The sequence below is a fragment of the Heloderma suspectum genome, chromosome 3, assembly GCF_057233095.1.
Source record: "Heloderma suspectum isolate Gila_16-S chromosome 3, 16-S_ref, whole genome shotgun sequence".
NCBI lineage: Eukaryota > Metazoa > Chordata > Lepidosauria > Squamata > Helodermatidae > Heloderma > Heloderma suspectum.
In genome coordinates, this window is record NC_139460.1 from 9,212,314 (window position 1) to 9,226,511 (window position 14,198).

Here is a 14,198-nt window from a genome sequence, read left to right on the forward strand (position 1 = left end):
CAATATGCTGGGATGTTTGGTATTTTTTCGTACTTTTGGCCCCACCCTTGTGGCCTTTGGCCCCACCCACCACTGGAATGCAGCCCCCGAGGGCTCTCTGAAACGAAAGTTGGCCCTCTGGCTGAAAAATGTTCCCCACCCCTCACCCGGAGAGTGGCAGGTGATAGGGCCGTGGCAACCAGGCCTAGCATGGGTATGCTGGGGCCGATTCTGCTCACCAAAGCACCATTCCTTCCTTATCTTTAAACATTTTATTGTCAGGATAGTTGGTCAGCTCTATGCATATATGGTTACAGAAGCTCGCCTTTATTATTTTTACTTTAAAATATAGTATCCATTTCTACAACAAAATGCTGCTTATTCCAAACTACATGTGCTTAGCATCAGGTCAGCAGAAACTTGCTAGGGATGAAGGGAGTTGTAATCCAACACACCTGAAAGGCATCAGGTTACACAAGGCTGAACTAAGATTCTTTTAATCAGGTAACAGCCCTAGGATTCTTTAGTTCTTAATTAAAGAATTAAGAAGCCATGACTGTGTTCATGCAGGCACTCTGAGAGCACAGAAGTGTACATTACAGTCATTTGCCATCACAACTGCTAGCTTTACTTTAGCAAAGAAGGAAAGAGCATTTCTAGCAATACCAGGTCCAAGCTTGCTTCATATTAAAGACAGAAGAGGTGGAGGAAGTTGGCAACAATATACTAACCCTTGTCCGATCTTCTCAAAACTTGTGTATTTCTTCTTGGGGTCGCCCACGCTTACTATACCTCCTTCGAACAACAACAACAACAACAACAACAACAACAACAACAACAACAACAAAGCAGGGGGAGAAGCAAACACTACAGTTAGGATTTTATTTTGCTTAGACAAAAGCAAAAAAACTGTCTTTGAAAGACAGCTCAGCTCCTCTGCAAGCAAATGTAAAAATACATTTTGCAGAACCTGAACTGATCAATCACAGCTCCTAGCAAGACCTCAGTTCCTTGGGCATGCAGTTCAGTTTCCACAGTTTCTCAAGTAATCTCATTTATCAAAAGACCGAGTAAGAAGTGCCCAGATTAGAAGTTCAAAGAGCAGAAACAAGGGCTTCAATGTACTTTTGCAGCCTCTGAGTAATTTAAGGGGAAATCAAAAGGATCAAGGGATTAGATTACAGTCTTCCCCAGCTTGCCTTGTACTCTCCAGATGTGCTGGACTTCAACCCCATCAGCCCCGGCCAACATGGCCAATGGTCAGGAATGCTGGGAGTTGTAGTCCAAAAGATTTGGAGGGTACTAGGATAGGGAAAGCTGCATTAGAATATATACTCTATAAGCAAAAGCTTGGGCCGGGGCTGGGGGTGGGGGGAGAGAGATGATCAAGTTTTATTAAAATTATGCAGGAGGCATGGGGCAGTTTGCATGTAACGGCAGCACATGCCAGGCACATTCCGCAGGTTTTGTGGGTTATGTTACATCCGAACCCAGACACTATTGATTTATCATGGGTTAAACAACTTACAGTTAACCTAACTACTAATTGTAGTTAATTAACCCACCGTTTGCCACGGTTACATGTGAAATGGGCATTGTGTGGAGCAAGAGGGGTGAGAGAAAGGGAGGGAAGAATTTTCTCCCTCCCAATACTGTAACTCGAGGTCATCTGATGAAATTGATGGGCAGCAGATTCAAGACAGATAAAAGACAGCACTTAAGAGCATAAGAACATCCATGCTGGATCAGACCAAGGGTCTATCTAGTCCAGCATTCTGTTCACACAGTGGCCAACCAGCTGTCGACCAGAAACCACAAGCAGGATGTTAGTGCAACAGCACCCTCCTGCCCATGTTCCCCAGCAACTGGTGTACACAGGCTCACTGCCTCTGATACCTGAGGTAGCATATAGCCATCAAGCCTAGTAGCCACTGATAGCCTTCTCCTCCAGGAATTTGTCTAACCCCCTTTTAAACCCATCCAAATTGGTGGCCATCGCTACATCTTGTGGAAGTGAATTCCAGAGTTCAACTAGGCACTGTGGGAAGAAAGGCTTCCTATTAGCCTCACACAATTTGTAGAATTTGTTGCCACAAGCTGTAGTGATGGCCACAGTCACAGATGGCTTTAAAAGGGGTTTAGATAGATACACGGAGGACAGTCTACCAATAAGTATTAGTAGCCACTATAGCTAAATTGAACATCCAAGCTGAGTCACTGTATTCCTCTGTATGCCGTGTGAGCGCGCATATGCGTGGGGGGAATGGCAGGGGAGGGCTGCCCTTGCCTTTATGTCCTACTTGTAGGCTTCCTGAAAGCAGACTAGTCATGACGGCTATATTCAACCTCCACACACCAATTGCTAGGGAACTCGAGTGGGAGGGAGCTATTACCCTCATATCCAGCTTGTGGGGTTCCCACAGGTATCTGATTAGCCACTCACAGATACAAGATGCTGAATATGATGGACGCCCTGGTCTGATCCAGCAGAGCTCTTTTTATATAGTTAGAATACCGTCTTGCACATCCCGAAGTTCAGAGACCAAGAGCAATTTCTAGGGCGGCTCTGAAATTCACACCTAACACACACTCACACACGTATGCACGCTATCTATTTAGAGAAGCTGAGCTATCACATGACCCACCACTGACATCACTGTGAAAGCTTTCAGAAAGCAGAGTTTTTAAAAAAACAAACCTTTCTTCCACACTGAGAGTGCTAAAATTTGCACCTCAGCTGGCCGACAAGTCACACAAGACACAAAGTGAAGTCTGGTGTGAAATTTGTCTGGAACCAGTTCTGAAGCTGCAAGGGCCGGACCCTGTGACAGGAGCTGCAATATTCCCCCTCCCCGGAATTTACAGTTTAGAAACTCCAGAGCAAGAGACTTACTTAATTTTTCCAAGATCTCTTCGTCAGTCATTTTGGGTTTTTTCTTCGGTTTCTCCACATTCCTTGTCAGCGTATCTGGGGGTGTTGTGTTGTTTTCAGAAGGGGAGGGAAGCGGAGAGGTGGCCACATCTCTGGTTGGGGCTGGAGGAAGGGGCTCGATCACAGATCGAGTATATATCTAAATGTAGGTGGGGGGAATATATGTAAATGTTTCCAAAATACTTCAAAACACTGGTAGCGTTAGCACATAACACTAAGCCCTGGTTTATATTAACTATGGTTTGTTTTAGCCATGAATTGTCTTGCGGACAAACAAACAAACCATGGCTTGTTTTCCCTCTTTCGAGTTTGTTTCTCTCCTGCCCATTTTGCCAGGCTTCAGGGTGGTGTCATTTTCGAGTTGCTCTGTTTCAGGGCAGACAGAAACACAAACAATCCAGGTATAAGCCACAATTCTGTGCTCAGACATCACAACAACCTATGGTTTAACAAGCCAGACTTCACAAGCCAACAACAAACCATGGCTTTTACTTGTGATTTATGCCATGGTTTGTTTTCAGGGTTGATGTACGCAACGACAAGCCAGATTTCAACAAACAACTTCACAGCTTAATGTTATTTATTACTTATTAGCAATACTTGCACCCCGCTTCTCGTGTAAAACAAAACACTAACCAAAGAAGGTACTTCTTTATACAAACACATAATCCACTTATGGAACCCACTACCAAAAGGTGAGGTGACGGATCCATTTTAAAAGCAGCTTCAGGAAGCGGCCAACAAATTGATGGAGGGGAGGGCTATCAACAGCCATTAGCCACAATTGCTAAGTGGAACTTCCAGACAGAGCAGCAGTACATCTGAAGCGCCAAATGCTGGAGAAACGCAACAAGGAAAGGCTGTTGCTAAAGCTGTGTACGTATTATGATTCCAAAAGAGCACAGAACGTACTAATGAGCACAGAATTCCCAGTTCCACATTGATTTTTAAGCAAGCTTCTAGCCCATATGGCTGTAGAGATATGCTTAAAGTGTGAGAGTAATCTGTGCTGAAATCTTAAGACACTAGAGGGTTAGATTAATATGTTCTCCAGCATTTGGGACAGGCTTCAGTGCTCTGCCCAAATCCTTAACTCTCGCCTTTACTAGGAAAACAATAAACCTTGCAGAATTAAATTATGCAAACATTTAAAAACAACACATTTTATGTAATTTATACAGGTCATAGAATTCAGCTGTCCCTGGTGCCAATTTAGGATTGTCCAAGTGCAGAATCTCATTTATTTTATTTTGTGTGGGGGTACACACAGCCTTGGCCCTTACTGTTACGCCCTGCTCTTTAGCACCTACACACATCTGGCTGGTTCCTATTGGAAAATATAAGGTCCCATTCACACATAACAATGGCAAATCATGGGTTAATTAACTCACAATTTGCTGGGTTGTGTGCCGCACATGAGCTGCTTCCGATTTGAATATCCAACCTCTGTTTGGTCCGATCATAGGACGCCTTGGGACATGTAAACCTTGACAGTACAAGTTATTCATGGGTTAACCTAAGAACTAATCATAGGTTCACTCTGGGTTGTTTAACCCACGAATAACACATATCGTTCAGGTTCACACATCATAAATCAACGTACCACTGGGCTGATCAGAGGCTGCATATTCAAATCAGAAGTGGCTCACATACAGCATGTGACCCGACAAATCATGGGTTAATTAACCTATGATCTGCCACCATTACATGCAAACTGGGTCAATGCTGCATTCGATCAGGGAAGGAGCGTAGCTCGACAGTCATGCACATGCAAAAGGCTCCTCGTTCAATCTCCAGGTAGGGCTGGGAAAGACTCCTGGTATGAAAACCTGGAGAGTTGCTGCATCCATCTAGATCTTGGGTCTCCAACGTGGTGCCTGTGGATGCCAATGTGCCCATGGACACCTCTATTGGTGCCCACAAGGCTCCCTGCCCCTCCTGGTTCTTATTTTAGTTCTCAAGATTTGTTTTAATTAAAAACAAAATTAACTGGGAGGCTGGCTTCCTACAAAGTGAAGTGCTGCCCTCCTGAGCCATCTTCATCAGGGTTCAAAAGAGTGGCTTTGTGTTTCAGAGCTCAGACCCCAGCTCTGCCTCGTACTTAGGATATTGGGCAGCTTGTTTTCCTTTTAGTCTCACCTGTTTGGCTTCTGGAAAATGGGTGTTCTGTGACTGGCCATGCCCACCACGGCATCCATTTTATGAATGGTTAAGGTGCTCCCACAACAGCCATTTTGTGAGAATCATAAGAATCACAGAATAGTAGGGTTGGATGGGGCCTACAAGGCCATCGAGTCCAACCCCCTGCTCAATGCAGGAATCCAAGTCAGAACATCCCTGACAGATGGCTGTCCAGCCTCGTCTTGAGTGCCTCCAGCGTGGGAGAGCCCACCACCTCCCTAGGGAATGGGTTCCATTGTCGTATTGCTCTAACAGTCAGGACGTTTTTCCTGATGTTCAGCCAGAATCTGGCTCCCCGTCACTTGAGCCCATTATTCCGTGTCCTGCACCCTGGGATGATGGAGAAGAGATCCTGGTCTTCTTCTCTGTGACAGCCTTTCAGGTACTTGAAGAGCGCTATCCTATCTCCCTCAGTCTTCTCTTCTCAAGGCTAAACATGCCCAGTTCTTTCCATCTCTCTTCATAGGGCTTTGTTTCCAGTCCCCTGATCATCTTCCTTGCCCTCCTCTGAACCCTCTCCAGCTTGTCTGCATCCTTCTTAAAGTGTATTCCAGATGAGGCCTAACCAGTGCTGAGTGGAGGGGACCTAGTACTTCACATGATTTGGAAGCTATACTTCTATTAATGCAGCTCAGAATAGCACTGCCTTTTTTGCAGCCTCATCATATTGTTGGCTCATATTCAGCTTGTGATCTACAACAATCCCAAGATTCTTCTCGCTTGTAGTCTTGTTGAGCCAAATATCCCCCAAGAACACCCTCAAAATTCCAGACATGCCTCCTAACTCCAAAAGGTTGGGGACTCCTGGTGTAGACAGCAATAAACTGGAGAGACCAATAGCGGCCCTCCCCAATTTGATGCCCTCCAGATGTGTTGGACCCACTCAAACACAATGCCCACTGGGAGCCAGTTCATACAGCCGTGGTGAGCTACTCCTCCGCCCATCGCATCTGGATTATATCATACTTGTGGTGAACAAGTCACCTGAATAAACGCCCCACTGGCAAATGCTTCCTCGGATGAGCCAAAATTGCCCAACTATTTTGAGACTACTCACAGATTTTGTGTGCTCGGGCCGAGGGGCAATGACTGGGGGAGGGGCAGCATCATCCTCATCATCTTCATCTTCAGAAACTGGGGGAACGGCAGGGGTCTCGGACACCGCCTTCACGTTCTGCATGGAAACAATTTAGGAGGGGGGAAAAACTTATCTGGCTAGGAGAAATATACAGAATGCTATGCATTAAAAACAAAAATGGCCATAACTGGCCTATCTTCATGTATCATAAGGACTAGAAGCTAAGCTTGTATTTTAAGTTAAACCTGTAATGTTCTGGGTGCTAAATTCCATGAACGCTACCGATTTATGTACTTCACTGTGATTGCAGGATTACACACCACTCTGAATATATGACACATTCCTTCATTCACTACACAATCTGGGGAGCAGGGGGAAGAAGGGGGTCTTTATTGACCCAATACACTCACAAGGGTCTGTTTTTCCCTGTAGGACACCCATCTTGGGATTTAAGGTTTAAACCCCTGAATTTTGCAGATTGAACAGATATTTGATGGACGCAGTTGATTTGCATGTTTTATCATACAATACAATTCACGTGCTTTAATATATAACCATATGTAATGTTTTGTTGTTGCTTCTTTGTGCCAATTAAAATTCTTTGTTTTACTATAAACAACTTATTTGCTTTGTGTATTTTTAATACAATTGTAAACCACTGTGGGGACCCTTGGGGTTGAAAATGTGGCATACAAATGGTTGAACAAATGAATTACACACTTGCAAAATCTGGAGTAATTTTAAGACTGTTGGTTCTAAATTTGTGGGGAGAGGGGAGAATGGAGGCTTGCAACCGGAGGAAAATGGGTGCAGGGGATGCAATTGATATGTAAAAGTTGAGCGGTAGGGGAGGAGACTATAATAAAAAAATCTCCCTCAGAAATGAGTTTATACAAACACTCTGTCTACAGAAGAGCAGGACCAAAAACAAGCCTGAAAACACTGTAAGGCATTCCTCCACATTTCACACTGCTATGTCACACTGCCAGCAAGGTTGCCGGATGAAATCATGCAGCAGTTTCAAGAGAAGGGTTCACCATACGCTGAGGACAACCAGGTCTATCTACCCTCCCGATCTGCTCTGCACCCAACAATCCAGATGTCCATCATGGCCCTGAATTTTCATGAATTTTCATGGCCATTTCATAACATCATGGACAATGTCTCCCAACCCAGCTCTAAGACAAATCTTGGGGCGATATTCAAAATCGCTCTGTGTGCATTAGTTATCCCTTAGCACCCTTCCCCCCCTGTCTTGTTCTCCCAGTATAGTTCACAATTGGTAAAAGGGGTTGGATTGTCCCAACCTTTCTATACATAAGTCTTGGAAACCAGCAGTTCTTATCTCAGATGGGCTGTGACACAGAACCCAAGGGTGATAATTACTCCAGATTAACATGGAACACAAAGGTGTCCTGTCATATGTAAGAACTCTCTCTTACTCACACACAAGCTAGGAACTGCACTTGATGGATTACTGGGCTCTGTATCTCTCACTGAATGCATATTCAAGAGAGTTCAATACAGAGTATTGTATTGAACTCTTAACGGGGGGGGGGGGAGGCAAGAGGCAACTGCTCTGGGCCTGTGATGGTGGATTTGCTCACACTCAACAATGAGCCCATCACAGACCTTCTAATTATTTGGGACTGGTCCTATTTACTGTGGTGGCCAAGGGAGAGCCATGGTCCACCCCAATCCCCTCACGCTCCATTTCCCTCATATTTTGGTACCTATAACCATATTTGTGTGTGAAGGAGCTTCCCACACAGAAAGGGGCTGTGGGGCGATGCCTCCAGCCTGACCTCTGGGGTCATACAGCTCCTCGGCCCTACCCCTGACATCCACACATGAATCTCTGCAGCGAAAAGCCAACTTATGTAGACCTTTCTGCGCATAAGCATTCACCTACACACAAGGGCTAAGAGTCAAAACTACATTAGGCTACAATGAAGGCTTTTTTCTCTGGGGGCAGGGAGACTTCTGAAGGGAAATGGTGGGGGGGTTTAGAATCATAGAACAGTAGGGTTGGAAGGGGTCTACAAGACGATCCCAGTGCATGGTGGTCCCAATCCAAATTGGGGCCTTGTGCACCACTCTAGAGTAAAAAAATAAAACCTATCCTCAGCTACACACCACGCAATAATGTAACGTGTCATTTTGACCCTAAAACTGGTTAGGGAAGCAGTGGTGCGCATGCAAGCCGTGCCCTGGACTCGTGGGCTCCTCTGAAGACCTTGGCACATTCAGTGCTAAAGTCCGAAGGCGGGTTGCGAGTGCCTTTACGGGATTCCCCATAAGAGGGAGATTTGAGCATGTCCTCAGCCCAACATGCTTATAGCCCCCTTTCCGACCTTAGTGCTAAATGAGCAATGGTCTCATGCAGGCATGTGGGGACCTCAGAGGCAGGGCTTGCATGAACACCCCCTGCCTCCCTACATGATTTTCACTCTTCAGTGAGCAGTCTGAACATCTGTATAGGGCTTGAAACCTTGTACAAACAGGACCTCAGAGCACTGCAAGTTTCCCTGCAAATGTCTATGCCTAACGCACGGACACTGAGGTGAGATCAAGAAGCCGCACAACTTCAGGGCCGGGGGTGTGGGCAGCAGCCTCTTTCTACGCATGAAGGTGGCTTATGGTACACTCCCGGCCTGTGGCAGGCCAGAAAAAGGTAAATGTCTGAGTATGCTATGGTTACTAAGCAACCACAGGAGGCATTTTTCTGCCATCTCTGGCAAGGCCCTGGAAAGAAAACCGCGTGTGTGAGGTGGGAACTCAAGGGAACCGTAGATAGTTTTGCCAAGAAGGGCCAAACATCTCACCTAATGAGGGTACACATTTTCTCCTAGCCACGAACTCCGACAGGCAGGAGTTCAGAAAGAGCATCTCTTCTTCCATCAGAAAGAGAAGATGCTTAAAAAGGTGTGCAGGCCTTGAAAGAGGCACAGTACAAGTTACTGTTTAAAAGTTGGAACGACAACACAAAAGGCTAAACGGGAGATTTTAGGTCAATAGATTTAGATAGTGGAAATGTGTGGAGCATAATGAAGATTTGTGTCACATATGGAAGTCTTCCTCCAAAGTGAAATTTGACAGAGATCTTCTTCCGGAGAACTGACGTGAATCTAAACATGAATGCTTTAAGCATTCTTCCAAATTGGTTTCCATCTACATTGGATGAGGCAAGGAAGATACAACCATCTGTGATGTTTGGGAATCAGTGTAATGGCTCTTAAAGGTTGAACCTCTCAGTTTCCTCCTATGTAATTAATTTGGAATGGTGTTATTATTTATAATCATTATTTTTAAAGGGGACATGGGGGGCAGGGAAGAGGGTCAGCTACCGTTGCAGATTACAGCAAAGTGGTTCTCCCAGACTCACTGTTCTTTAGGAAAACATGAAGAAACTGGACTACATCAAGGACACTGTTGGCACAGCAACTTAATTTTGCCATGCTAACGAAGGACTCATTGGCCGACAGCCCATGCCAACTGCCTTTATTGCTGTTTATTAAATTGCTTGCTGGGCACTTTTTTTTAAAAAAAAAATCTTCCTTTGTTCAAGATGCACTATTGTCTCACCTGCTGCGCAATGGGAATGTCACACTCGTTTTATAGCCAAGCAATAAAATGGGCATCATTACGGACAGGCAGGGATGAAGAGAGGGCCTCTTTATTGCAGAGACTCAAGGGAGAGGGACGCGCAATGCAATTCTGGGAAACAACAAACGTCCACCCTGCCCCAAGAGGAATGAATAGGGGCCACTCATTTCTAGAACACTGTTGGCAGAGACGAGTGGAGGAAGAGGCTAGAACTGTCCCCAATCTCTAGTGATCCCACTTTGGGGTGGGGGGTTGTAGGTAGAAATGGGGGGAGGCTATACCCCCAATACTACATAGAGATGGAGTCCGCCAGACAACAGTGCAACACAGAAGAGTAGGAACCCAGCCACCAACAACAATACTAAAATTGTGAACTTATACACATTTGAGCACTGAAAATATAAGCAGGCTAGTAACAAAATATGTAAGATGCACTCTATCAAAATTTAAATTGCATTTGACTAATGTGTTGTCAACCTGGATTCAAATTCACTCAGCTATGAAGTTCTCTGGGAAAACCTGGCCTACTCAAGATTTCTCAGCCAGCTCTACTGAACCAGTTGGTTACCAGGATAAAAGCTGGGAGTGGGGGGAGGACATGACACCAAATTGAACTCTTTTTGAGAAAGGGCAGAGCATTAAATGAAATAAACAAATAGTTATTGCTGGCAAAGTAAAAGAAACTGCATTTCTCCAAAACAATGTGCAAAGCAGTCTTTTTGCCATCAGCACTCAAAAGCCAGGTGTGAGCAGATACTGTCTGAGCAAAGCAAGAAGCTTCTCCAGGGTCAGGGAAAAGACACAGACCATCAAACTGGAAGAAAATAGAAATAAAAAGGGGCCTGAGTAGATAATTTGTCACAATTTGCCAGCAAACAAGAGGTTTACATACGTGAAGGAAAGCACTTGCGATTCTTTCAGAATCTACTAGCACTGAAACTGGTCTTGGGTGCCTGGCACTGATGAGCTGAACGGGTTGCAGCTTCAGGTTCTGGGGATCTATTTTGCTTTTTACTTGAGCCTAAAAGTTCACCAAGCAGACCCAGAGGGAGAATGTAGCGGCTCTCTTGAGAGCATACATGTGCTTAGGATCAAGGAACAGGGCGAGTCTACTCAGCCTTGCAATTTCAGTACCAGAACTGATCTCACAGTTCTTTTCACACAAGGATCGCCTCCTGATTTCCCTCCGCCCCAAGCTGTCTTCATGTCAGGAGTTGAATTTACAGAGGGGAGCGGGGAGAGCCTATATGTTGTTGCTACTGTTGAACAGCTGGAAGCAGCTCATCTACTACTGCATTGACATTAATCTAACATTAGATTAGATTCTAATGATTCTAATACCATTAGATTCCAATCTACCTGGAAACAAAGCCCTATGAGGAGAGACTGAAAGAATTGGGCATGTTTAGCCTTGAGAAGAGAAGACTGAGGGGAGATACAGGATCATAGGGTTGGAAGGGGCCTACAAGACCATCAAATCCAACCCCCTGGCCAATGCAGGAAGCCTGATTCCCAGGCAGTCTCCCATCCAAGTACTAACCAGGGCTGACCCTGCTTAGCTTCCGAGATCAGATGAGACTGGGTGCATCCAGCCCTTTCTCACTTATGATAGCACTCTTCAAGTACTTGAAAGGCTGTCCCAGAGAGGAAGGCCAGGATCTCTTCTCGATAATCCCAGAGTGCAGGACACGGAATCATGGGCTCAAGTGATGGGAAGCTAGATTCCAGCTGAACATCAGGAAAAACTTCCTGACTGTTAGGGCAATACGACAATGGAGCCAATTCCCTAGGGAGGTAGTGGGCTCTGCCACTCTGGAGCCATTCAAGATGAAGCCGGACAGCCATCTGTGAGGGATGCTTTGACTTGGATTCCTGCATTGAGCAAGAGGTTGGACTTGATGGTCTTATAGACCCCTTCCAACCCTACTATTCCACGATTCTACCTTCTGCCTGTTCTCACCTAAGCTCAATCTCTTCCCGGAGATAGCTCTGCTCTTGAGAGAAATTCACCTCCTTCCGACCTGTGCCATTCACACACCTCTTGGCAATTCTTCAAATCTCAGTGAAGCAGACACAAAAGCTTCATTTTTAAAAAGAAAATTGCTCCAAGAAGCGGCAGGCCCTTGTTTTGCCTCTGCTTTATTGTGTTGAAGCTGCTACGTGAGCTCCCTGCTGTTTTGTTTCGGGGCATCAGAGCCCGGCGCTGATTATCCACCAGCTCCACCGAGGAAGAAAGGAATGGCAACTATAGCACTGAGCAACCGTGGGAAGGCATCCCATTAAAAGCAGGGTCAAGGACTGCACCGTTGCCTTTGATGGGGCACTGTCCTCTAGCAAGCAGGGTAGAGGGCTCCCACGTTTCCTCCCTCTGCTTTCAGATCAGGGGGGAGTTGAAATAAAGGGCAAAAACACATCCCCTGCAACGTTGCAGCAGATGCTGAATGCACAGGGTGAAAAAGCCAACACGGCAGGAGAAGTTGCCTGTTGAGAGGCCACCCCAAATCCCCTTTTGCAGAGTAGATGTTCTCAAACTGCCTGGATAAAAAGTCTTCAGGTATTTTTCAAAAGGAAAGTGGGGGAGAGAATGCATAAAGGCAGATTTTCCATTGGCAGCAAGTTCTACAGACATAAAAAGGCTGATCAGCCATCAAGTAAGGTACAAACTGCAGAGGGTGCCTATATTGAAAACTACCCAAAAGCAACTGTGAAAACGTTAACTTGAATATAGCTGTTTATTTATTTACAACATTTGAACACTGCTCCACATCTGAACAGATTCCAGAGCAGTGGACAACAAGCAATAAAATAAAAGATACAGAAAAAACATGTTATTAAGATTATTCTTTAAAAAACAGAAGTGTCAATAAAATCGAGGCTGGTTAACCAAGAAAGGCTTCCTGGGAAAGAGCTGTTTCCAGGATGTGCTGAAAACAAACCAGTGTTGGTGCCTGCCTGACCTCCAGAGGAAGAGAGTTCCACCAGAACGGGGCCACCACACTGAAAGCTCTTCTCAGGGTAGACTGCAGTCAAGCCATAGGCCCATGTGAAACCACCAGGCGCATGACCTCTGATGACCTCAGTGATTGGGTAGGTTGGTAAGGGAGAAGGTACTCTCTCAGGTATGTCCTATACCATTCAAGTGTATCCAAGAACATGAGGGCTAGAAACTTGCCTTAAGTTTGAAGCAAGTAGGAGACAAAATTTGAAAAATTCAGGAATTTAGTGTTGGAAGAAAACAAAGAATCCTGCTTGCGCTGTAATTTCTTGGTTGTGGGTAAAAGCAGACACAGAGAAAAGCTGTCTCATTTTAAAACAAACATGATTGCTCCAAAGCAAGAAAGTCTTATTAATGTGTAGGTGTTAAATGCAGATGTCTAATTTTATTCATTGTATGGAAAGGGGTGGGTTTTAAAAATTACTTTAATACCATGATTACTTCATACCCATAACTGTTTCTATGCTTGTTTTAGATTTAAAATAGAGGGTGTTGTGTGGCATTCTTTATTCCACCAATAACAAACTAACAGCCTCATTAACAGAACTAGGCCAACTTCACACTTGCGGAATGGTTGTTTTGCTTTTTTATATCCCTGTCAGTTCTCCCTCACCCCCCCTCTGTCTCATTTCTGGATTCTTGTCAACTCTTCTCTGCATTTAAGCCTTACCTGAACTTTTAAAGGGAAAGCAACCATGTTAAACAGTTGTCATCAATGATACTCAACAGGTGAAGTGTTTCCCCAGTGTGGAAGGACAGTGCTGGGCAACCTTTACCTGTTGGACTGCTGCCTGCCAGCCAACTATTGAAGACACTGACACACTGCCAGAAGGAGAAGAAGAAAGAGATGGCAGGTGCTTGATTTATCCAATGCTAATAATCTAAAATGGCTTACAGAGGAATGGAAAAGTATGGGGGGGCATACACTGTTGTACATATATACGTACCGGCAATATAATAGAATTGAGACATTGATCTCTACAACTACACGCCCAACAAATGCAAGTTTAAAATGCCCACTGAACCATAAAGTTCACAAGATGAGCTTAGGGCACAATTGTATGCATGTTCAAACAGGAAAAAGTCCTACAAATCCCAGCATGCCCCAGCCAGCAAAGCTTTGCTAGCTGGGGTATGCTGGGAATTCTTTAGACAGAAAAAAGTCCTACATGCATAGGATTCCCCCCTTAGGAACACAAGAAGCAGCCTTATTCCAGGTCAAGTGGTCCGTCCATTGTGGCCAGTATTGTTTCCTCTGACAGACAACAGCTCCCCAGGGTCCCAAGCAGAAGTCTGTCCTATCAACTGCTACTTGATCCTTCTATCACAAGATACCAGAGTAGAACCTGGGACCTCCTGCATGCAAAGAACGTGCTCTGCTATCCAGCTATAGCCCCCCGAGTGAGTCCCCCATCTTCTCAACCTAG

At 45.1% G+C, this 14,198-nt stretch overlaps 1 protein-coding gene across 2 annotated transcripts in view; it reads right to left on the bottom strand.

Annotated features, from left to right (window-relative positions):
• PAK1 (p21 (RAC1) activated kinase 1) overlaps positions 1 to 14,198 on the bottom strand; it is a 121,440-nt gene that overhangs the window by 19,721 nt on the left and 87,521 nt on the right. For both annotated transcript variants that reach the window (XM_084842467.1, XM_084842469.1), the window contains 3 exons: positions 6,150 to 6,266; positions 2,873 to 3,050; positions 711 to 774 (listed from right to left, as the gene is read on the bottom strand). In XM_084842467.1, the coding sequence (XP_084698593.1) occupies positions 711 to 774; positions 2,873 to 3,050; positions 6,150 to 6,266 (359 nt within the window). The remainder of the gene's footprint in view (positions 1 to 710; positions 775 to 2,872; positions 3,051 to 6,149; positions 6,267 to 14,198) is intronic.